The sequence below is a fragment of the Protopterus annectens genome, chromosome 8.part0 (assembly GCF_019279795.1).
Source record: "Protopterus annectens isolate FY-2018-M chromosome 8.part0, PAN1.0, whole genome shotgun sequence".
NCBI classification, from domain to species: domain Eukaryota; kingdom Metazoa; phylum Chordata; order Ceratodontiformes; family Protopteridae; genus Protopterus; species Protopterus annectens.
The window spans coordinates 1,889,494,737-1,889,520,626 of record NC_056741.1 but is presented as its reverse complement, the minus strand read 5'-3'; the positions used below and the strand labels follow the sequence as shown (position 1 = coordinate 1,889,520,626).

General features: G+C 45.5%; 1 protein-coding gene across 1 annotated transcript in view; it reads left to right on the top strand.

Annotated features, from left to right (window-relative positions):
• Positions 1–25,890, top strand: part of PLEKHG4 (pleckstrin homology and RhoGEF domain containing G4) — a 3,374,045-nt gene that overhangs the window by 1,763,445 nt on the left and 1,584,710 nt on the right. The window contains exon 11 of the mRNA XM_044079537.1: positions 24,495–24,633. Coding sequence (XP_043935472.1) covers positions 24,495–24,633 — 139 coding nt within the window. The remainder of the gene's footprint in view (positions 1–24,494; positions 24,634–25,890) is intronic.

Genomic DNA, 25,890 nt, shown 5'->3' with positions numbered 1-25,890 from the left:
CCAGCTGGTCTAGGGCATTGGAGTTAACAAAGTCAAAGAACCTTTTGGGAAGTGAGTTTGAGCATGAATAATTTACCCAGACAGTGGATGGGTACTTAAACTCACCCAAAACTATGGTGTTCAGATGTTTCTTGATAGACTAAAGTAGATCCAAATAGGCAGAGTGGGTGTCCTGATTCATGGAGGGGCTCCTGTAGCTGGCTATGATTTGAATAGGTGTCCTACCAACAGATGTTAGGTAGTCCAATCTCACCTTCATTTTTACATATGGGTTCGGAGCCGATCCTTGGCTCCGACTCGGCCGATTTTCAAGCTTGAAGACTTCTGTTTGGCTCGTGGCTAAGCAGGTATCCCATGGTGCACCAGTGCAATCCCCAGATCTCGTTTGCCACGTCGACAAGTTCGGATGTGCTTCTCTTGGCTCTGGCTAAGTCTTTTGCAATTTTTTCATTAATAAGAGTTTTTTTGCATATTTACTGTTATTTAGTGGAAATATATATATAGGACTTTACCTTAATTGTCCTGTGGTCTTGTTTGACCTTAGTAGTAGTATCCTGTGTACCAGTAGTTAGACGCAGTTGCGCTTTTTTGCCTAGATCATTAGTTTTGGCGGTTTCGCCGTTCTTAATCAATAGGGGCTCCTGTTGATTAATTTACTGTTAATTGGTTGATTGTTAACTTGTGGTCTTTGGCGGGGATCCGCTAAAGTCTTATTTACGATTGCGGTTGCAAATTCTTTTCCTGTTTTATTGAACGTGTGTGTGTGTGTGAGTGTGGTGTTGTATACTTGGCCTGTTTGACTTAGAAGACCCAGTTTTTTACACAGGGCTAGGCGCGTTTAACTTAGAGAACCTAGTCCTCGTGTAACTCCTTCATTTGTAATTTTCATTGAAAATTTTCCTGTGTGGCTGAATCTCTGTCTGTTGGTCTGTTTTTTAGTGGAAAGACCTAGTTTTCTCTTACACCGGGCTAGGCCCGTTTAATTTAGAGGACGTAGTCCTTGTGTAATTCCTCTGTAGGGCTAGGCCCGTTTTAGCTAGAGGACCTAGTCCTCAGTTATCCTCTTTTCTCCTCTGGTTTTGCTTGTGTGTCTGCAATGTCTTAAGGATAGCAAGGAGCATAAACCCTCTGGGTTTAAAAAATATATGAAATGCTCCCAGAAAATGTCTTTAATGGATGGTCACAGTAGCTGTGTCTACTGCTTGGGAGACACCATGGTTTCAGAGTCGGTCACAGGTGCTTTGGTGCCGACTGTTGAACCTTTGGAAATAGTTGACTCTTCTGCTCGGATCCGGTCTGTAGAATCCCTACCGGTCGACTTGCTAATCAAATCTCCAGTGCCTGCTAGGTCGAGATCCCCAACTTTATCTTCCAGATCTTCCAGGAGTCTTTCGGAAGAAGATGTGGAGAGGGTAGTACCGAGATTCCTGAAGTCATCTGCTCTGCCTAAATTTTTGTTGGCTCCGACCCAGTCGGCTCCAGAGCCACTCGAACCAGTTTTGCCCTCATCCGCGATTCCTCCTCCATGCCATGTTGGCTTTTCAGAGCCGGAGTGCTTGTTACCAACAGAGGAACCCTAGGTTTGGGCTTCCCTTGCTGCTGCATTGGAGCTGAGTTCGGCTCCGACACACTCTGCCCTGTCCTTCATGTCCAGGAATCGAAGCTCTTCTGTCGGCGCCGATGACGAGGGTTTGAATCGATCTTCATCGGTTCCGAGCCTTCCTCTCAGTGCTTTCTCCAGGGTGAGCTCGGACCCTGCATCTATCTCAGAGCCGATGGCTCGAGCTCTGGTGCCATCCTTTGTCTCTTCGGAGCAGGGAGGGTCTTCGGAGCCAGTGAGGTCGGCTTTTGAGGTGATGAGGAGTGTGCTGTCTCAATCTACACAAGCACTCTTCCCCCCAGGGCTCCCACTTCAGTCTCAGTACCTACTCTCTCCAGAGACAGCAGAGACCCGCAGCCTTCTAGGAGCCTCCTCAGAAGAGGGTATGCAAGAGGAAGCATATTGACTCCCAGGATGAGTCTCTGACATCAGACACTGACCTTGAGGAGTCAGAGGGGTCCCTCAAGTTGTCCTCTGATGATGTCTCCTTTGTGGACATCCTGGAAATTCTTAAACAAAGGTGCGACTGGCCCACTGTCAACCCTTCTGATGAGTCTGTGTACCTGAAGGCTTTCGGGTCTCAACCCTGTGCCTCTTGGGTGTCTCCACCTTTCGGTGAACTAATGGATCTGGTTAGTCGGAAGGTGTGGGATACTCCCGATACCATGGAGCTAGTTCCTAGAAGACCAAATAAGTTCTTGTCTTCCCCTCCTGGAAAAGAATTCTTGTCTAAGGGCGTTCCAGTAGATGCCATAGTGGTGGCGGCGGCCACAAAGAAGGAGTTGGCAGAGACTTCTTCCTCTGTTCATCCGCCAAACAAGGAGTCTCGACAGATGGACAGATTTGGGAAGCGTGTATTTAGTTCAGCGGCATTCACACTTCGATCTCTGAACTATCCTACCCACTTCACGAGATTGCAGAGGGATCTCCTCAAGGAGTTAGGAGATTCCATACAGGGTGCTTGTCCTGAAGGAGTCCCTGATAGGATCTCTGCTCAGTTGTCCACCCTAAATTCGGTAGTTAACTCCTCCATGCGGCTTATCTCCCATGCGGCTGATGGAGCGAGCAGAGCAGCGGGTTCAGGAGTTGCCCTTAGGCGCCACTCCTGGATGCGCTTGTGTAATTTTGCAGAGCCTTTTAAGTCCACCTTCACCAACACCCGTTTGATGTCTCCTCCTTGTTTGGTCCCAAGGTGAAAGAAACACTCACTCGGTGTGAGCAGGAAGGAAAGACTCTCTCTGCCGTGGGAGTCCGTTTTTCCGTTCCCTCTCGACCAAACCCCAAAGGTCAAAGGGAAGGTAAAATGTGGTTCAGAAAGTCCCAGAGGGCCTTTCCGGACACACAGAGTGAATCCTCCTTCAGAGGCAGAGGAGGAGGAAATGGTAGACGTCACCCTAGAGGCAGGGGCAGTCTGCAATACCATCAAGGCCATGATTCCTTTCGAGGGCGGCCTTATCAGCACTCCTGATGTGGGGCCCGACTGAGTTTCTCTGGGGCCAGTCGGGAGTCGCATCTCTTTGTATTCAGAAGCCTGGCTAAATATAACCCAAGACAAGTGGGTACAAAGAGTTGTTAGCAGTGGCTATATCATACCCTTTTCCCTTCCACCGTTTGTTCTCAAGAAGATCCCAGTTGTTCCACCCAATCACAGGGATCAGGCAGCTGTGGAGATCAACAAGTTGCTCTCAAAAAGAGTCATCCAGCCCGTCCCAGCAGACCAGACAGGATCTGGAATTTACTCTAGGTTCTTTTTAGTCCCAAAACGAACCAGAGACTGGAGGCCAATTTTGGACCTCAGCAGATTAAACGAATCCGTGAAGAAGGACAAGTTTCGGATGGTGTCACTGCAGTCGATACTCCCGTTATTAGGAAAAGACTATTGGATGTGCTCTGTGGATCTCCAAGACGCCTACTACCATATAAAAATGGACAAGGCGTGAAGGAGATATCTGCGCTTCCGGCTGGGAGCCAGCCATTATCAGTTTCGTGCTCTGCCCTTTGGTCTCACCACAGCCCCCAGGGTGTTCACCAAATGCACGGCAGTAGTGACAGCTCACCTGAGATGTCAGGGATTCCAGGTGTTTCCGTATTTGGATGACTGGCTCCTGACTGCCCCCACCAGGCATCTACTCCTCCAAAACAGGGACGCCACCATTCAGCTTTGTGCTCAACTAGGGATCTCCATAAACTGGGGAAAATCTGCATTACTGCCCTCGCAATCTGTGATTTATATAGGCGCATAGGTCGACACAATGGATATGACAGTTCGTCTCCCCACCGAAAGAGCACAAAGCCTCATCTCACAAGTTAAGCGTCTTCTTCCGCTTCAGAAAGTCAAAACAAAATGAATTCTTCAACTTCTTGGAACGATGGCCTCAACTATTCTGTTAATACCTTTAGCCAGGTTCCACATGAGAATCCTTCAATGGCTCCTGTTCTCCCAGTGGTCATTCCAATATCTACCACTGAGTCACCCTATCCTGCTGACGGAATCATGTAAAAAGGACCTTCGTTGGTGGATAGCCCCCAACAACTTGTTCACGGGAGCTCCCTTTGTGCCTGCCCAACCCATTGCCACTGTGACCACGGATGCCTCCCAGGTCGTATGGGAGTCATTATCTTGGCAGGGCTGTCCACGGCACATGGCAAGAACACAAGGCTCATCTGCATATTAACATTTTGGAGATTAGGGCGGTGCTTCTAGCATTGCAAGCACTTCAGGACCTTCTTCCTCCAGGGACGATTGTGATACAATTGAACAACATGTCGGTTGTGTGGTATATCTACAAACAGGGCAGTACCAGATCTTACCCACTCTGTCGAGAGGCCGTGCGAGTTTGAGAATGGGCAATTTCTTCCCAGTGCTTTCTGGTGGCAATGCACATTCCGGGGACAACCAAGGTGATAGCCGACAAGCTAAGCCAGGCAATCTTACTGCCTCACGAGTGGTCTCTGAAACGGGAAATAGTGGAACAGATTTTCCGAAAATGGGGACAACCTTGCTGCAACCTTTTTGCCAGTCCAGTCAATGCCAAGTGCAGCAGTTATTTCTCCCTAATTCCCCCTCCGGGGGAAACACCCAGAGATGCTCTGTTCCACGATTAGCCCAGGTATGCCTTTCCTCCATTCCCTCTTATCCCCAAAGTGATGCAGAAAGCCAATCGGCTGGGAAGCAAGTTGATCCTCATTGTTCCTTACTGGCCTCGTCAGGTCTGGTTCCACTTCCTCGAGCCTCTTCTCCTGGATGATCCTTGGATTCTGCACCTAGTTCCAGATCTATTGACCCACATGTTCATAGGTTCATAGGTTCATACTAGGCTATCTGCCCGAGGGCATTTACAAGCCTAGCCCATCGTTTTGTGGCTTACGCCACCCCTTTAGTATGGGGAACTATACCCATTATTTTGCTGTGCCTCTGTCGAGCAGTGACACTGAGGTAATCCCTGGGGTGTATCTGCGATCTCCCATCCATTGGTCAAGATTTCTCTTGAACAAGGCCAGCGAGGTGCTCTGCCTCACATATACCGGGATTTTGTTCCACAGCATAGGGAGTCTTTGGGTGATGAATCTATCCCTCCAGCACGTCCTATTAATAGCCGTGTCGAGGTTTAAGTCTCCCGCCCTTGTGGCTCTGATGGATCTAGATTTTTTGAGGTGAAGCATATTCATCAAATCTGGGTTTGACATGGCCTTGTATGTTAGGCAAAGGTCACCTCTGAGCAAGCGTGCGACTGAATAGAGCTGGAGTTCTTTCAGTCGGGCAGCATAGGACAGATTTTTGAGACCCTTTATCCTTTTGGTGAGGAACTTTTGTGGCCTCTCCAGCTGCTGCAAGTGTCGAGTCAGATACATTCTGAATGGGGCATTGTACTCAATCATTGGTCTGATGAGTGATGAGTAGAGGGAGACCATGACCTCCCTTGATCTAGATGAGAATCCCTTCATGATAAGGTGGGCAATGTAGAAGGTCTTCCTAACTACTTTGGCTACATGGGTGTCGAATGACAGACTACTATCAACCTGGGTCCCCAGGTCCCTGATAACTTCTTCTGTGCTCAGTGGATTGCCACCTATTTGGTAGCTAGGGGTAACCTTGTTTTTCCCGAAGGGTATGACTATGCATTTTTTGGCATTTAACTTTAGGCCATGGCTCTGGCACCAGTTATCAGTTTCTGTGAGACCCTTCTGAAGGATATCTGTGTCAGATGTGTTTTCTACTATGGCCCAGTTTGCAGTCATCTGCAAACTTTGTCAGCCATAACCCTCCTGTGTTTGCTTGTACTTGGAAAAGTAGATGCCAAACAAGAGTGGGCCCAGGACTGAGCCTTGTGGGACACCACTTGTGACAGGCTTTGAGTCTGACATGGCGCCAGCAACTCTGACCCTGTGGGTTCTGTCACTCAGCCAGTTTGCAACCCATCTTGTGATGTATGGGTTAACATTTAAGCTGATGAGTTTTTCAATGATACCCGAGTGGGGTATTGTATCGAAGGCCTTCGCCAGATCGAGGTAGGCTGTATGGACTGCCTTTCTCTCATCAATGGCTTTGGTGACTGTTTCAAAAGTCAACCAAGTTTAAAAGGCATGATCTGCCTTTGACAAAGCCAAACTGGGTTGGATCCAAAGTCTGCAAATTCCCTATGTCTTTATTTATGAGGTCCATTATGATCCTCTCCATGGCTTTGCAGATAAGGCTTGTCAAGCTAATGGGCGGTAATTTCCAGGGTCGGTGGAGGCACCGCCTTTGTGAAGTGGGACCACAGTTGCAGTGCCACTCCTGGGTGCGTATCCAGAGGTAAGACTTTGATTAAACAGCTGTCCTAGCTGTGGGTTTAATTCCTCATTGAGTTCGTGGAGCACACAGCCGGGGACCCCATCGGGTCCCATGGATGCTGTGTTTTTTGCTTTGGAGAGAGCAGTTCTCACTTGGGCGTTGGAAATGTTTGGGGGGCTGCAATCGTTTGGTATAGATATCTCTCCTTTTGTGGGGGGGGGGGAGTTTGCACTGAACCTGTCAGCCAGTATGTTGGCAATGTCTGTAGGATCAGTAATCTTCTCTTCATTTTGAACTAGTTCTGAGCATATCTGGGAATTTCCTCCCAGGTTTCTAACATAGCTAAAGAAGGCCTTATGATTGTCTTTTGAGTCTTTAGCTATTTTTCTCTCAAAATTTGCTTTGGATGATTTTATGAGAGCTCTTAGTTTTTTACTTATAGTGATCAAGGGTGTCTTACCTTTTAAGGATTTTGCTCTATCTTGTAGTAGCTTCCTCCTTTTGTTGTAGAGTTTGTTTATGGCTGGGGTCCACCAGACTGGACGCTTGCCTTTGGTACAAAGAGTCTTTGTTTTGCTTGGGATTGCCTTATCCATGCAGTCCTGCAGGTGCTGGTAGAAGGCATTTGTAAGTGATTCAGCGGCTTGAGTACTGTTTTCCACTGCTCGGGGCCTTAAAGGAGACCACACTAGTCTTTAGAAGTGTGAAGTCGGCTTTAGAAGTTCTTTACTGTGGTCCTTTTATTTCAGGTGGGGGTGGGATGAGGACCTCCAGCGAGATTAGTTTGTGATCTGATCTCACCAGTGAGGGGTATACTTCCGGTGTTGAGCATTATGCTCCCATGTTCGTGATGATGAGATCAAGTATGTTATCTCCTCTTGTGGGGATGGTGACTAGTTGTTCCATGGCATTTGAGTTTATGAATTCCAGGAACTTTTGGGCTAGGGTGTTTGGGCTTGAGTAGTGTTCCCAGTCTATATTAGGGTAATTGAAGTCACCTAGTATGATGGTGTTTGGTGATACATTTATCCCCTCTAGTGTTTTCAGGAAGGCCATGTGAGGTTCCTGAGTTTGTGAGGGTGGCCTGTAACATGCTACAATTTGCAGAGCAGTCTTGCCTATGGTTAATTGCACCTGGATGGTCTCCGATGCATCGTGCGTTGCTACCAATCTTGAGGTGTGGGTGTCCTTGATGAATATGGATACCCCCCTCCTTTCTTGGTATTGTCTGGATTTTGGGGCCGGAATGCATGATATGAGGTAAAACCTGATAGTGCTGGGGTGCTCTCATGAGCCTTGAACCAGGTTTCTGTCACAGCACAGACATCGATGTTCTCCTTACTGAGAAGGGCCTCGATTGCGTGCATTTTGAGATTGAGACTTCTGGCATTGAGCAGAATTACCCTTAGTTTTTTTCCTTTTTTGTGTTCTAGGGTGGTAGGTTTAGAATTTGAGCCTTGCCTAAAAAAGGCACTATGGGGGTGGCAAGAGCCTTTGCCAATATCCGGAATCCCAGGGGTGACAGGTGCAAGCCGTCCCTTGAGAAGCAGCGTGGCTTGTCCAGCATGTCATCCCAGGCAGACAGACATTGGATCCCCTTTGAATGACACCAGAGTTTAAGCCAATTGTTAAAGCTGATCATCTTATCTCTGTATTGTGGCATCATTCTTGGTGAAGGTAGGATACTGCTCAAGGTCAGGGTCATACCTGCCTGGGCTACATAATCAGAGAGCTCCTCAATGTCTCTTTTCATGTAGTCCAAAGAGGTACGTCTCAGGTCGTTGGTCGAATGTTGGGTTCGCTATACCACCCTCTCCACACCCTCAAATTGACAGCTTGGCTGCTCCAGTTCCATCTCTATTCAGGGTTCATGATGTTTCTTCATCAGTGTCCCATATTCTCTTATCCTCGCATAAACCCTCAACCAGAAGGCTGTATGACAGTAAATGGAAAAGGTTTTCTATTTGGGCACAGAAAATGAAAGTGGATCCTTACACTGCTCCCATTCCTGTGATTCTGGAATTCCTTTCGGAGCTTTTTCAGCAGGGATCTGCTGCGGCCACCATCAAAGTACAATTGGCGGCAAACTCTCATTTTTATTTAGGGTCTCCAAATGTCAACCTTATGTCTCATAAGCTATGCAAGACTTTCTTGAGAGGAGCCACTTTACTGAGACCACCATTACAAGAACCTGTGGCTTCTTGTGACTTAAATTTTGTGTTGTCCAAACTAACATCCCCTCCCTTTGAACCGTCTTATTCATCTTCCTTAAAATATTTGTCTTGGAAGACTGTGTTTTTAGTAGCTATTACATCAGCCAGACGTGTTTCTGAGCTACAAGCTCTATTAAGACACCTTATTTAGTCTTTCATAAAGACAGGGTTTCTTTACGTACCAATCCTTCGTTTTTTCCCAAAGTTTGTTCTACTGCCACATTGAATCAGTCCATTGAGCTTCCAGTTTTCTTTCCCAGTCATTGCAATGCAGCTGAATATCGTTTCCACCAGCTGGATGTTCATAGATAGCTAAGTTTTTATTTTCAACGGATCAAAGAATTTCGGAAGTCAGACCAGTTGTTCATTTTTTTTTCCGACTCCAGATTGGGCTTAACAGTTTCTAAGGTGACATTGTCTAACTGGATTTCTAGTTGCATAGCCTTCATCTACAGTTCGGAAGGCAGACTTTACCCCAGAGGATCAAGGCTCACTCTACCAGGCCTCTGTCTACCTCTGCAGCCTTTCAAGCCAGGGTACCACTTGATCATATCTGTGCAGCAGCTACGTGGGCTACCCCTCACACTTTCATTTCTCATTATAAGTTGGATTTGGCTTCTAGAGGTAGAGTATCCTTTGGCTCCACGGTGCTCAGGAGTATTTTCCAATGAGCCACCCAAGAATAAGGCGCTAGGGACACTGTCCCATATGTAAAAATGAAGGAGAGATTGGACTACCTAACATAAAGAAGTCATGTACTCACCATAACGTTCCATGTTGGTAGTCCATCTCACCCTTCACTTTTACCAACCCGCCCTCCTGCCCCCATCCTGGAAGATCTGGAGGTAATACTTTAAAAATTCTTGGTTGGTGACCCTTTAGTATTGGTTTGTTGGTTAGGGTTTTTTTTCTGTTTCTAGCGAGCAGCAAACAAGATCTGGGGATTGCACTGGTGCACCATGGAATACCTGCTTAGCCACGAGCCAACCAGAAGTCTTCAAGCTTGAAAATTGGCCGAGTCGGAGCTGAGGATCGGCTCCGAACCCATATGTAAAAATGAAGGGTGAGATGGACTACCAACATGGAACATTATGGTGAGTACATAACTTCTTTTTAATTGCATCTGAAGTATCTCCAGGGAATCATACTGCTTAACCAGTCTGGAGGTGTATTTATCTTTAATGAATATTGATACACCGCCTCCTTTAGTTTTCACGCCTTCAATTTGTGGTCTGAACGTGTGGAAGGAGATGTAACCCAGTATGGCTGAGCTGCTTTCCACAGCCTTGAACCAGGTCTCGGTGACTGCACAAATGTTTGCATCTTCCAAGGAAAGGACTGCTTCCAATGAGTGCAGTTTCATGTTAAGACTTCTGGTGTTTAGCAACATAACCTTGAGGTTGATTTTAGATTGAGATTTTACATGGCAAACTTTATCCTTGTGACACTGCCTAAAAAAGGCACTATGGGGGTGGTAAGAGCCTTAGCCAGTAGCCAAAATCCCCGGGAGTTTCAGATGAAGACCATCTCTGAAAAAGCATCGAGGTCTGTCGATCATGTCATCCCAGGCTGACAGATACTGGATCTCCTTTTAATGACACCAGAAACTAAGCCAATTATTGAAGTCAGTTATTTTCTGTTTGTAGTGAGGCATCATCCTAGGTGAAGGTAAAATGCTGCTCAAGGTTAGGGGCATATCTGTCTAAGAGACATAATCTGAGAGCTCAGTCATGTCTCTGTTCATGTGGTCCAGAGAGGTACGTCTGAAGTCGTTCACACTAACATGAACTATGACAGAGTCATAACGATACCTGTTGTTGAGAGACTTGAGTGCATGTGTGATATGGCAGATCCTAGCACCTGACAAACAGCTGACCATGACTATTTCCTTATCCAGCCTGGTGAGAGGGCCACCATGTGTCTCACGATGGAATCACCTCTTACTAATATGTTTGTTTTTTTGTTTTGCCTTAAGAGCTTGACAGGTGAGACACTGGTGCATGAGCTGTTATGTGTACTGTGTTCTGTAGAGGAAGCATTATGTGTAGCATGCTTTTGTTTGTGTTTGGAAAGTCTCTGTTGTTTAGGTGTGTTTCTGGTGAGGACCTCCGCATATGTAGGTATGTGGGATATGTGTTGGGGTGGAGTAGGAGGTGTGGTGTGTATGCTGACAACTCGCTTATATGTACTGACTGGTGTGTGAGAGAGCATGGATTCAAGGATGTTCTTCGTATTTCACTGTTGCATTCATCACACTTGGCTTATCTGCCTGCAGGTAGCCCTCAGTTGGCCCGAATACCAGAGTCTTGGGATTTCTGCATCGGATGGTGTCGCCTCTTCCATGACGTCAGGGGTATAAAACACAACACCATTACATCAGCTTTTCTTGCCATGTGGGAGCCCAAAGCAGAAGCAGTTCGCAAGTGCCGGTCGACCGCTACCTGAAATTTTCATTTTTTGAGTTTCAAACCTGAAGTCTTCTAAAGCTAAGTACCGCATTGGGGATCCTTTTTTTTTTTTTTTGCTCTAACTGATGTCAGAAAAAGTTAACAATTGTCTTGCCTGTGGAAAGCAAATACCTCACAGAGATTTTCATTCTTACTGCATCACCTGTTTAGGCCCATACCACGACGTTCCTCGCTGACAGTTTTGTGCCTTGTTTAATGCCCAAACTATTTGTCGTTGGATTTTGTCGCTAAATTCTTTTGCGCTCTTTCTCCGTATTCCGAAATGGTTTCAATAAGCCATCCAACTGCTGATCTTCTGAAAGACCGTAAGAATAAAGACAGAGACAGACCGCATAGGTCCAAAACTGCCAACGACACTTCCGTTAAGTTAGTCGCCAGTCCGTTGGTACTCAGTGAGGCACCGTCGCAGCCCCTGTTACCCGTTTCTACAGATTCGCAGGCCTCTGCTGAGACCCATTCGGAGTCCGGTATGCCACGAGATGCTTCTTCGACTATGGAACCTGTGGATGTCTCTACCTTGGATGTGTCCGAAGCCGGTGTGCAGGCACTGGCTTCTGAAGGTGTATTCCGACCTTCCGATGTTCATATTAAACCGACTTCGTTTTTGAATAAAACTACCGAGTTTCTCAGGTCCAGAGTTCACATTACGCCTAGAAAACTGACGACCAATGCGCATGCTCAAGCTCCCATGCCACGGAAACAAATGCTTTGAATGGCTGAAGACCTTATAACTTTATTTAGGGGAAGCTAGCCTTCCCCCCTCTAAAAGACAAAGAATTGATTTTCCTTCTGATTCTACTGACCATGAGTTTGATGACTGTGATCCCTCTGATTACCAGAACATACCCTTATCTACCTATTAGGATTCAGATGCAGGGGATTCCATTCCCTCTGCCTTCCCTCCAGAGGATTTTTCTTTTGGTGAAACCTTGCATACCTTAAGAGAGCATTTCCGCTGGGAATGCCAGGACTATCTTCAGTCCAAAAAGAGACTCAGAATTTTTAGACTTGCCTCAGCACAGGCCTGTAGCTATACCCCCTGTCTTGGATATTGTAGATGATGTCTTCATGGAATCCAGTCTTGCTCTTGATACTTTACCACCAGCTTGACAGGTACTACAGAGTACCTGACTCTCACAAATTTCTCTTTAAGAATCCCAATGTGGATCCAGAGACCATTTCCCAGGGACCTAAAGGCATTAAGGGTACTGCAGCCAAAAACCCTACCCCTTCGAACAGGGATTCTAGAGCTTTAGACAGATGAGGTAAGAAGGTATTATACCTCTGCAACTCTTGCCATCATGGCTTTGAATTGCCAGTTTCACATGTTGAAGTACTAGTAACATATTATGGAACTAATTAAACAAAAAATATTGTTGCTTCCAGATTGTGCAGAAAATAAAGATTTACAAGAGTTAATGCATTCTGCAAACCAAGTTAGTAAACATACTTTGCATTGATGCCTTAGAAGCATCTTGCAGGGCTGCTGTCACTGGGTCTGTACTGAGAAGGCATGCTTGGCTGAAGAAACAAATCTTGCCCGACCATGTCAAAGCAAAATTACTAGATGCTCCATTAAAACAGGAACATTCGTTTGGCACAAAAGCAGAAGAAGTTCTTAAAAAGATGGAGGAAAAAGCTAAATCTATGCAAACTGTTAAAGAATTCTTACAGGGGCAGCCACCTAGATTCAGTAGGCATTGGCCTTCTAAAAACTGGTCCTTTCCACTCCCTCCCAGGCCTTCTCAGTCCAAACCCAGGGGCAACAGACCACCAAGACTACCGTGTCAGGGCATGCAGAGATCTAAACAATGGAGTGCTCCCACCTCAAAAACAGGGAGTGGTAAGCCACCCCCTTACGAAAAAAGTTCACATTGACTTTTCTATCATCCTTCCCAGCCATGCCCAAGTACTTGCACCCCTAGGAAGAAAACTCGCCCTTCATGTAAAAATGGATGTCCATTACCCAGGACCGATGGGTTCTAAACATTGTATCCCAGGGATTCAGATTCTACTTCCACTCACTGCCAACCCCAAGTGGGTTGCCAGACCTTCCTCCAAACCAGTGGGCAGAGGCTCAAAAGGAAGTACTTTCTCAGTATCAGGGCTATTTAGCCTATTCCAATAGAGCAAAGGGGACAGGGATTCTACTCCAGACTGTTCCTGGTGCCCAGAAAAGAGAGTTCTTGGCACCTTATCCTGAATCTATCAATTCTCAACACCTTCCTGGTGGTCCCAAAATTCAAAATGCTTACACTGCAACAGCTTCTGCCTGTGCTAGCCAGGGATGCCTGGCTAGTTACCCTAGACTTAAAAGAAGCTTATCTGCACATTCCCATAAGGGAATCTTGCAGGAAATATGTATGCTTTAGGGCAGGCTCTGCACTTCCCTTTGGCTTATCTACTGCGCCCAGGTATTCACAAAGTGCCTGGCTCCAGCCATTGCATACTGCAGGCAGAGAAATATTCAGATTTACCCATACTTGGACGATTGCCTGATTCAGGTGGACAGTCAGGAATTGCTACTTCAGCACCTGGCATTTGTAAAGAGACTGCTAACTTCTCTGGGGTACATCATCAATGTAAAGAAATCACAACTGGTGCCCAGCCAAAAGATTGTATTCCTGGGAGCAAGCTTGAGCACAACTTCCCAGATGGCATTCCTTACGCCAGCAAAACAGGTCTATTTGACAAACTACTTCAAACTAATGGCCACCAAAACCCAGCTATCTGCAAGAAAAATACTGCAAGCCCTAGGGTTCATGGCTTCATGCATTCTACTAATTCCATATGCAAGACTGCATATGAGGAAACTTCAGTGGTACTTAAAAAGTTTCTGGTGTCAACATTCTCAGGACCTGGAAACAGTGATTCCTATCATTCCTTGTCTAAGGGCAGAGTACCTTTGCTGGGCAGGGGCATGCAACCACAACAAGGGGCTTCCTTTCACTCAACCCCTCGTCTCCGAAACCCTGCCAACAGACGCATCAGACTATGCATGAGGGGCTCACATGGCAGGCACATGCATTCAGGACAAATGGAGCCCAGGACAAATTCCCCTGCTTATCAATCAAAAAAAAATGTTAGCTGTACAGAATGCTCTAACAGCCTTCAAACACCTTATCCTTCCAGGACAACTCCTGATAAAGACAGACAACACCACAGTTATGTGGTACATAAAAAAGCAGGGGGGAACTCATTCCTACCCACTCTGCAGGTTAGCCATGGCCCTGTGGAACACAGCCTTGAGCAACCAAGTGCACCTGCAAGCTCAGTTCCTGCCAGGCAAACAAAATTCACTGGCAGACGACTTAAGCAGAAATCTACTGGACCTACACGAGTGGAAACTGGAACCCAACTCATTCAAACTTCTAATCCAGAGGTGGGGGACACCAGTGGTGGACCTCGTTGCCTCCCCCCAAAACCATCAGTTGAGCAAATTTTGCACCAGAAATCCGCATAGCAAAGCGTGGAAAGTGGATGCCCTATCTTTTACATGGGAAATCCTCTCAATTTATGCCTTTCCCCCTCTGCCCCTCCTCTCAAAAGTACTACTCAAGATTAAACAGGACAGACCAATGACCATCCTTATTGCCCCAGACTGGCCACACCAGCACTGGTATCCACTCCTACGCAGTCTGACAGAAGTGCCATCCTGGCACCTACATCAGACCCCCTCCCTGATGTCCCAGCAGGAGGGACAGATTTTGCATCCACAGCTGCAAACCCTAAACCTTGCAGCCTGGCTTATACCCTGAATACACCACCAGCAACCCTCAGCAAACAGGTGCTGGACATCATCCTTGAGGCCAGAAGGCCTAGTACTAGGAAGTCCTATTCTGAAAAGTGGAAAAGATATTGTTCTTGGAACCAATCTCAAGGAAAGGACACAGCCGTGCCCATCTTACCTCAAATCCTAGATTACCTAGCAGAGCTGCTCCACGGAGGCCTGTCCTTCTCATCCATTAAGATTCATGCCTCTGCCATCTCAGCTCATTACAGTACTGTACCACCTTTGTCACCCTCTCATCAAACAGTCCCTGAGAGGAGCTAACAATTTAAGGCTCCCTAGGAGATCTCCCACCCCAGCCTGGGACCTTAACTTTGTACTGGAGAAGCTCACGCTTCCCCCATTTTGAACTTGCTGCTGCAGCAGAGTTAAAATTCCTCTCTTGGAAAACAGCCTTACTTCTAATCATCACTTCGGCAAGAAGAGTGTCTGAGTTACAGGCACTAATGGCTGTGGAACCCTTCATTATTTTCCATGCTGACAGGGTTTCTCTCAGGACTAACTGATCATTTATGCCCAAGGTGGTATCCAGTGTGGCTTTAAACTAATCCATCCTTTTGCCAACATTTTTCCCTAATCCTCAGAACAAAGGGGAAAGGATTCTGCACTCTTTGGACATGCACAGACAGCTCAGGTTCTACCTTGACAGGACTAAACTTTTCAGAAAATCTGACCAGCTGCAGGTCAGCTTTGCTACAGGGGCAGAGGGCAAGGCCGTTTCAAGGTAAACCATTTCCAAATGGATAGCACACTGAATTCATTTCTGCTACAAACACCATGGAAAACCTACCCCACAGGGGATCAGAACTCATTCCACTAGGGCTACCTCAACCTCTACACCATTTCTTAGGGGAGTCCCTACCCAGGGACATCCTGGAAGTTGCAATCTGGAGTTCTGTACACACCTTCACCAAGCATTACCACTTGCCTATCTTTTCTAAATCCAGAGCTGGATTTGGCACAGCAGTCTTACAAGGCCCGCTAGCCAGCCCTAATACTTCTTGACTGCCACCACCCTTCCTCAGCATTGGGAATCAACCCAAGTGTGATGACTGCAACAGTGAAACATGAAGAACATAGTACAGTTGTGTACACTTACCATAAATGTAGATGTTCGAGTGTATTCACTGTTGCAGTCCTGGTTTCCCTCCCTCCAGCTCCCTTGCTTTTTCTATACTTTCTGTCTAGCCTCTTTTTGACCATAATTTATGGCAATGGTATTTACTATGTACTGGAGGGCTTCCACACCATTTAATAGCTTCCTATTTTGGGGGCTTCTGACATCTGGGGCAAGAAAATCTGATGTAATGCCTTCGGCTGCATGTTTTATACCCCTGACGACCTGACGTCATTGAAGAGGCAACAGCATCCGATGCAGAAATCCCAAGACTCTGATATTCGGGCCAACTGAGGGCTACCTGCAGGCAGATGACCCAAGTGTGATGACTGCAACAATGAATACACTCGCACATCTACATTTATGGTAAGTGTACATAACTGTACTTTCTTAATATAGTTGCATCTCTCACATGTTGAGTTTCTGTCAACTAGGAGTAGAGGGTTGTCAGTGAACATGAGGGAGTTGCTGCATTAGGGGTTGATATTTAAGCTGGTAAGCTTATTTATGATCCCCGAGTGGGGAATTGTGTCGAAGGCTTTTGCAAGGTCCAGGTAGGCTGTGTGCACTACCTTGCCCTCATCTTTGGCTTTGGTAATTGTTTCAAAGAAATCAACTAGGTTTAAGAGGCAAGATCTGCCCTTAACAAAGCCGAATTGGGCAGGGTCCAGTGTCTGGAGGCTCCCAATGTCTTTGTTTATGTGTTCCATGATAATACGCTCCATAGCTTTACAGACCAGACTAGTCAGGCTTATGGGGCGATAGTTTCCAGGGTCCGTTGTGGCACCACCTTTGTGGAGTGGGACCACTGTAGCTGTACGCCATTCTTTGGGTACATATCTTGTAGTAAGGCTAAGTTTGAACAGTGACTTAATGTGAGGGTTCAGTTCTTCTTGGAGCTCGTGTAAGACACAGCCTGGGACACCGTCCAGTCCCGTATATGCTGTGTTTTTTGCTTTGGAGAGGGCAGCTTTCACCTGTGCATCTGTGATGTCAGGGAGGTTACATTCAGTTGGGATAGGCATTTGCTCCTTTGGGGGGGAAGGGGGGGAGAAGTTTGCGCTGAATCTGTCTGCCAGGATGTTGGCTATGTCTGTAGGTTCGGTATATTTTGTACCGTTATGCAACAATTCAGAGCATATCTGGGAGTTTCCGCTCATGTTCCTGACATAACTAAAGAAGGCCTTGTGATTATCTTTAGTGTCTAGGGCAATTTTTCTTTCGAAACTGGCCTTTGATGATTTTATGAGGGATCGCAGTTTCTTGCTAATACTGATCAGAGATGCCTTCCCTTTTTGGGATTTTGCTCTGTCATGTAGTAGCTTCCTCCTTCTGCTGTATAGCTTATTTATGGCTGGGGTCCACCAGACCGGTCTCCTGTTTTTGGAGAAGTGAGTCTTGGTTTTATTTGGGATAGCACAATCCATGCATTCCTGCAGGTGCTTATAGAATGCATTTGTAAAGGATTCTGCAGATTGGGCTGTATTATCCTCTGGCCCAGGGGCTTTGAAGGATTCCACCTCATTCTTGAGAAGTGCAAAGTTGGCTTTTGAGAAATTCTTTACAGTGATTTCCTTGGCTGGGGGTGGGGACGGGATATGGATGTCCAGGTAAATTTTTTTATGGTCTGATCTTACCAGTGAGGGGTTTACCTCTGGTGTGGAACATAGAGTCCCCATGTTAGTGATGACCAGGTCTAATATGTTGTTCCCTCTTGTGGGAGTGGTGTACAGTTGTTCCATTGCGTTAGAGTTTATAAATTCAAGGAACCGTTGGCCGAGGGTGTTTGGGCTTGAGTAGTTTTCCCAGTCAATGTTTGGGTAGTTGAAGTCACCCAATAACATAGTGTTTGGAGAGACCTTCATATTCTCCAGTGTATTTATTTATTTTTTACATAGGTTTCACATATATTTTCACATAATTTTTTGGGTGTTAAAGACATAAAATCTGTCATGTATTTATTATATATGGTGTGCTACACATAGTTCTGTTCTTGAAGGGTTAATGTTGCAGTTTTTAGTAAATTGTTTAATGGAATTTAATAGTATTTTAATTGAATAATGAGGCAACAATTAGCCTTTCAATTGTGGAAGTTTGCATATAAAAGATGTTTCATTTGGTGTAAAAATTATTCCCTTGAAGGCTTTTGAGCCGAGGTACCAGGAAGCACCATTAAAAGTTTTGGATACCACTCATGCGACTGTTTCATTTTTATTTTTTTAGCCTAGAGGCTCCAGTTCTGTGTGTTTTTTTAATTTATTTGTTTTTGAGAGTTTTTTGTTATTCATCCTTTGGGTAATTCTTAATACCATCGCTGTTGTTTCTTTCTTTCTCTCCTATCTTTACATAAAAAAAAAAAAAAAACTCTTCCCTTTTCTTTTACAACCTGTGAGTTTTCTGGGTGCTTCACTATATCTGAGAAGAAAGTTATTTCTGGTTTCAAAGAATGTCATATTTGTAGTAGGAAAATGTGTAACAGTAACTTACATGATGATTGTGTATATTGTTTGGGAGTGCCCCATCTCTCGGTGTAGCCCCATGTTCTATTTGTAAAGGTTTCAGTCAGCGCACGTTAAATGAATGGAAAAACAACTTGATCCTGAAAGGCCTCCTAAAGACGCCCTTTTCAGAGGCTCTTTTTGCGACGGAGGGCTCCCCCCTCGTAGAAAAGACAGGAAAAGACCACATTCTGTACCCTCTTTACCCTCTGGTGACCTGGGTAAACCTGCTAAGTCAAAAATACCTAAAATGTCTCCGGAACGTAAGCCTATCGCCACAGCATCATCCCTGGTTCCATCAACTGTTATACCACCTTCACACCGACCTTGTCCATGGCACCGACATTTGATGCTCCGATAACTGCTCCCTCCTCTTCGGCACCGAGTGCTGCTACAGCTCCGTGCACATCTTCGGTTCCTATAACTTTGACTCCTTTAGTGTCTGAGCCATCCTTGCCTTCTACGGTACTGACTGCCTTTTCGGCACTGACTCCATCTACGGTACCGATCACTCCAGTACTAGCCCCACTGCTTCCTGTCTCCAAACTAGAGACAACGGCACCATTGCACATCAGTGCATGGACCTGATACTCCCCGTTGGTGGACATCTTTCTAGGACAAATATATATTCCCTTCCTATAGCGTCCAGACTCCCCATCGGGGGTATCCACTACATCCACCAGGAGCCTTTCAGAACTTGATGTGGTGCGCCTTGTGGATCAGCTGCTGACAGCTAGGGGGATTCCCACTCTATCTAAGACCCATCCACTTGCTGGACCTGGAACTGTCTCTCCAAGGATTCCATCATACTCTCCTCCTTTGACCTCTCAGGTTGCAAAGTCTCTCGCTCCGATGTCCTTCTTGGAGCCATCTGTTTTGGTGGCAGTAGTCGACCTCACTATGGCCTCGGGACCAGCTCTTTGGTCTTCGGTATCGTCGGAACCAAACCTTCCTCAAGTTCAGGATTGGGTCGCGAGCTCTTCGGCGCTGTATATGGTTCCAACAGCATCTATGGTTCCATCGGCTCCGATTCTTCTTGAAGCTCCCTCCTTGGAGGCAGGTTTGGCAAAGTGGGGTTTGACCCCGGTTCCAAGCTTGTCCTTCTCTGTTCCGGGCTCCTGTCCCTCTTCAGACGGACCCGCTTTCCGGGCGATGGAGAGAGCCCTTGCTTCAGGAGGCATTCCTCCGACATTGGAACTCCAGTAACCCCTTCTCCCTGAGGTGCAGCTGACACAAGCCACCGCACCGGGACATTAAGCATGAGAGCCGCATAAGACCCTATAGCAGGGCGCCCCTTCTTCCGAGTCCTCTTCAGAAGCCCCCACTGCGGAGCCCCTACAGAAGAAGTGGTGCAAGAGGAAGCATGTAAACTCCCCTGAGGAGTCTCTGTCTGAGGATACAAACTACAATGAAGGGGAAAGGTCCCCACAGTCACATCTTGATGATGTCTCCTTTGGAGACATCCTTGAAATGTTAAAACAGAGAGGTGACTGGAAGTCCACCAATCCTTCCTCTGAGGAGTCCGTCTTTCTGCAGGCTTTCCGTGCCCGACCATATACCTCTTGTGTGACCCCGCCTGCAGACGAGTTAGTTCAACTCATGGTGCAGCGTGCTTGGAAGAATCCTGATTCTGTGGAGCCGATCCCTAGGACACCAGATAAAATCCCGGGGAGAGCCCTCATTGGTCAAAGGGTTTACCAGTTAATACTATGGTGGTGGCGGCAGCGGCCACAAATAAGGAACTCGCCAAAGAGAGTTAGACTGTTAACCTACCCAACAGAGAGTCCCTGGCATTGGACAGATTGGGAAAGTGAGTGTTTGTATCATTAACCTTTCCTGCACAGTCTTTGAATTATTTGGCACATTTTACGAGACTCCAAAGAGATTTAATCTCAAAACTCTCTGGAACTCTCTCAGGACAGGTGTCTGATGAGGTTAGTGACAAAGTAGCCTCGCAGCCCGTGACCCTGGAATCCATATCTAACTTGTCCATGAGGTTAATATCACATGCAACTGAAGGGGCAGCCAGAGCTGCAGGTTCAGTCATAGTAATGAGACAACATGCCTGGATGCGTTTTTGTAATTTCATGGACCCTTTTAAGTCTTCCTTCCTGAATGCTCCAGTTGAAGCCTTTCCCTGTTCGGCCCTAAGTGAAGGACACTCTAGCCAGGTGTGAAAAGGACGGCAAGACCTGTCTGCCGTACGTGTACGCTTCTCCACTCTGCAGAGCTCCTTCTCCAGAAACCAGAGCAGTGGGAAGTTGTGGAACAAAAAAGCTCAGGTTCCTTTTTGTGACACACGTGGTGAGTATACCCCCAAGGGCAGAGGGGGTAACTCTTCCAGAAGACATCCATACCGAGGCAGAGGGGGCCCACGTAACCAGGGACCCAGAGATTATTTCTCTGGACAGCCCTACCAGCGCTCCTGAAGAGCGGCCTGATTACTTTCCTCTAGGAACAGTCAGGGGATGTTTCTCTCTGCACCACACTGCCTGGCAGTCTATAACATCTGACTGTTGGGTGCAGAAGACTATTACCAGAGGTTACACTATTCCCCTTTACCCAAAACTTTCTACACGACTTCCCGATGTTCCACCCATTCAAAGCGAAGAAGCAGCTATAAAAATAAAAATGCTGTATCAAAAAAGAGTCATCCAAACAGTCCCACCAGACCAATGTGGATCTGGATTCTCCTCGGGGTTCTTTTTCGTGCCAAAAAAGACAGGGGACTGGAGACCAATTTTGGATCACAGCAATTTAAACAAATCTGTCAACAAAACGAAATTCCGGATGGTCACAGTCCAGTCCATTCTTCCATTCCTGGGAAATGGCGATTGGATGTGCTCCATGGATCTCCAGGATGTGTATTACCACATCACAGTGAACAAATGCTCCCGGAGACTCCTTTGCTTTCAGGTAGGAGACAGTCACTACTAATTTTGCGCTGTGCCGTTCGGACTCTGTACAGCCTCTAGAGTGTTTACCATGTGCATGGCAGTAGACACAGCTCACTTGAGGCTGCAAGGATTCTGGGTGTTTCCATATTTGGACAATTGGCTCCTTACCACCCCCACCAAGCATCAGTTGGTAACACCCTTGAGATGCACTCTTTCCTCAGCGAGATTATTGGAAATAACAAATTGAGAGAAATCCAATCTTACTCCGTCCCATTCCGTAGAGTTCGTTGGAGCAGTTTTCGACACCCGCTCCTTTTTATTATTTCTCGCACTTCACAGATTACAAATACTGAGACTTCAGCTCAGGGTGATACTCTGCCAAAACAAAGCCTCAGCACAGGAAGTCCTTCAACTCCTAGGATCCATGGCAGCTGCTATACCAATAGTGCCTCTCGCAAAACTTCATATGAGGATACTTCAGTGGCTTTTATTATCTCAATGGGTCCCAAATCGTCACCCCATCGGTTTTCAAGTACTAATAACCAATCATTGCAAACAGGACCTGCTTTGGTGGAAGAGGCCAGAGACAGACCTTTGGAGTCCCCCTTTCCACCCCTCTCAACCCAACTACGCTGTGACCACGGATGCTTCCCTGATAGGGTGGGGGGTGCATTTTCAGGGTATGACAGTCCAAAGCACATGGTCTACAACAGAGGCCAACTTGCATATCAGTGTTCTAGAACTGAGGACAGTGCTTTTAGCGTTGCAAGCATTCCAATCTGTTCTTCCTTCGGGGACGATCGCAATTCAATCAGACAACATGTTGGTAGTCTGGTATATGAACAAACAAGGAGGAAGCAAGTCTTACCCCTTATGTCGAGAGGCCATGAGAATTTGACAGTGGGCAGTAGCTTCCAACTGCTTTCTGATAGCAACTCATATCCCAGGTGATTCCAACATGATTGCGGACAGGCTGAGCAGATGTATTTTCCTGGCTGACAAGTGGTCCCTCAACCCCAGCACAGCGGCAAAAATTTTCAGCCGCTGGGGTCAGCCTCGCGGCAACCTATTCGCCTCTCCGTCAAACCACAAATGCAGCAGCTAACTTCGCCGTAATTCCCCCGCAGGGGGATTCCCCCGAGGGACACTGATCCACAATTGGCCCACGGGACTTCTGTGCAACTATCCCCCCATTCCTCTGATTCCCTAATTTTTGAAGAAAGCACTTCGGTTGAAAAGCAAAGTGATCATCATCGCCTCTTATTGGCCTCGACATGTATGGTTCCCCTTCTTCCGGTCTCACCTGTTATGCCAACCGTCGATTCTGGATCCATCTCCAGACCTGATCTCTCACCCCCAGGGGTTGAGTCATCTGAACTTCACCAGTCTCAAACTGACGGTTTGGTTTCTCCACTTCCGTTAATCGACAGGCAGGATAACCTTTCTTCCCCAGTACATGATATTGTTCTGGCCTCACAGAAACCACCAGTCCGAAAACTCTATACAAATGGAAGAGATTTTGTATTTAGTCTAAGAAAAGAAATCTTGATCCTTCTTTGGTTCCATTTACTGTAGTCCTTCACTATTTATCAAAATTTTTCGAAAGTGGAGCTGCAGCCTCTACCATACAAGTTCATTTAGCTGCTATTTCAAACTTTCATAACGTTTTTGGAAACTTTCCCCTGATTACTCACCGTTTATGCAAAACCTTTCTGAAAGGAGTCTCTCACATCAGACCTCCTTAGAAACAACCCATTGAACGATGAAACCTCACATTAGTTCTTCAGTCTTGGACTCAACCCCCCCCTTCGAGCCTGCACAAAATGTGACATCACATTCTTATCGTGGAAGTCACTTTTTCGAGTCACCATCACATCAGCTAGATGTATTTCAGAGCTCCACGCTCTATGCATTAATCGGTCCTATCTCATCTTTCATATGGACAGAGTATCACTCCGGGCAAACCTATCTTTCTCCACAAAGTCATTTTGGATTTCTCCATCAATCAAACTTTTGACCTCCCAGTATTTTTCCAGAATTTTACTAACAAAGGGGAATGCTGTCTGCATTCTTTGGATGTACGTAGACAATTGAGATTTTATCTGGACAGAACAAAGACAATGCGTAAATCAGACCAACTATTCATTTCCATTTCTGGCCCTAAAATGGGAAGTTCTGTTTCTAAAGTGACTTTATCTAAATGCCTTAGAGAGTGCATACTCTACATTTATCATCATGAGAAAAAGCCTGTACCACAGAAAATCAAAGTCCACTCTACCAGGTCGATGGCAGCTTCTGTAACTTTTAATTCTAGAGCCTCCATGGACGACATCTGTGCAGCAGCAACTTGGGCTTCTCCTCATACTTTTATTACTCATTACAAACTGGATCTGGTCTTCAGGGCAGCTCTATGGTGCTCAGGAATATTCTTCCATGAGGGCCACCCAGGGAACAAAGGTAGCTGGGGACTCTGTCCCATCAGTGATGAATGGGATGAAGATTGACAACATCAGATAAAGAAGTTATGTCTTACCATAATGTTCCATCTGTGTTTTTGATCTTCATCCATTCATCATGTCCCACCCTCCACCCCCCTCCAAAAGCTCCTGAGGACAATTTGGGTCCAAGTGCTGTCTTAGGGCACTTACAGAGAAACTGCCTCTGCTTTACTGATAAAAGGCAAACTCGATCTTAGGTAACAGGGAGAAGGGTATCATGGGTAAAAGCTTAGCTTGAGAGTTTTTGGCTGGTTCGAGCTTGATATATGGCCGGCACAGTTCCGAGGACGGAGCCGATTTCCATCAATGATGAATGGATGAAGATCAACAACACAGATAGAACGTTATGGTAAGACATAACTTCTTTTTTTGCCTCAGAGGTTGTGAATGGCTCATATTTTGTTCTCATACTGTGACTAGCTGAATAGAGGACAAACTTAATCTGAGGTAACTGAGAAGTGGAGGAGTATGGGTAAGTGGAGGAGCTCAAGCTACTGAGCCTAAGGTCTATCAAAGTGGCCAAGGATGGATCTGGTGTTGGATCAGAGACCTATCAGTTGAGGAAGAACAAAAAAACAGACAACACAGATGCAGAGTTATGGTGAGTACATAACTATAGTTTTTATTTTATTCCGACAGACATTCAGTAAAGACTGTTACCATACTGTACAACCAGGTGGATGAAGGTTTGCATCGTCTGGTGATGCTTTCAAATGAACACATGCAGAAGTTGAAGTTTATGATAGAATTCAAGAAATGTGAAGACAGCTTAAGAGAAGTGAGTACTGATTACAAACGAATATTTATTGCTGGATAGAATGTGTATTGCTGGACTGTCTGCTAATAGTAGTTAAGTATTTTTTTCATAACTTTGAATAACATAAATATTAAACATGCATATTGTATTTGTATGTGTCTTTGTAAACCCAGTGGAAATTTGAGAATATATCCAAGACATTCCAGGCTAAAATTAAACAATGTAGACGAATATATTTTACATGGCTTTTCTGATTTAAAAAAAATCATCAGTCTGGGGTTTAATATGCCATAGTTAGGTAGATGAAGTGAAAAATAAAAGTTCCTAGCTCCAGCCATTGAGCTTGTTAAACTGAGTAATGAGGCATGTATTAGCCTTTTCATTAGCTTAAAATTTTCCCAGTTTTTGTTAATCTTTGTACCTTTCTCTGCATGTTTGCATTATTTCAATGTGCCTGTGCCTTGTTATCCTGACATTATCTTGACTTTCACTGTTCAATCTTATAATGACATTTCCTGGTATTATTTGTTAGTCTGGAATGATTTAGTTTTTATGACTTTTTAATGTTTCACGAGGAATGTTTATTTACGCTCTTTGTTACACTATTTATTGAACCTTTTCACTATCCAATTTTGTTGCTAGTAATGATAACATTTTAGTATTCTGGACACAATTGTGTAAATTTTCTTTTTTTAACACATTACTGAATGTTTGATCAGAAGTGTTCAGTGGGACTTAGTTTTTTGAACATTATCTTACCTCGGTCTATATGTTTATGATTTTCTTTATAATACATTGTGAAAAACATTTATTAAACTGATTTATTCGGGGGGGGTGGGGCAGTTCAGAAACAAGTAATGCAGTGTGTTAAGCCTAATAGCATGATGAGCATACTTCTCAACTTCTTAGAGCAAGAAATCTGGACAAAGCCATAAATAAAAGTGGGACAAAGACCCAAAAATAAGGACAATGTTTAAATATTTCTCTTACAGACTTAAGTTGATAGAGTAACAGGTTTTACATTAGCTTGAATTTTCTGAAGGGTATGAGGACTGAAACTCAAATGTCTGTCGTTATTTTCTAACTTCAATATTTAAAGATTTGCCACTAATTTCCAGAAAAAAATACAATTTTTTGAAAACGGACCAAAAATATGAGGCAAAAATCTGAACATTCTACAAAAATCTGTGCAGTTGAGAGGTATGATGAGTGGCAATGCCCAGGGAGGGGACAAGTCAGAGACAGATGTAGCAAGACCACACTAGTGGGGAAAATAGT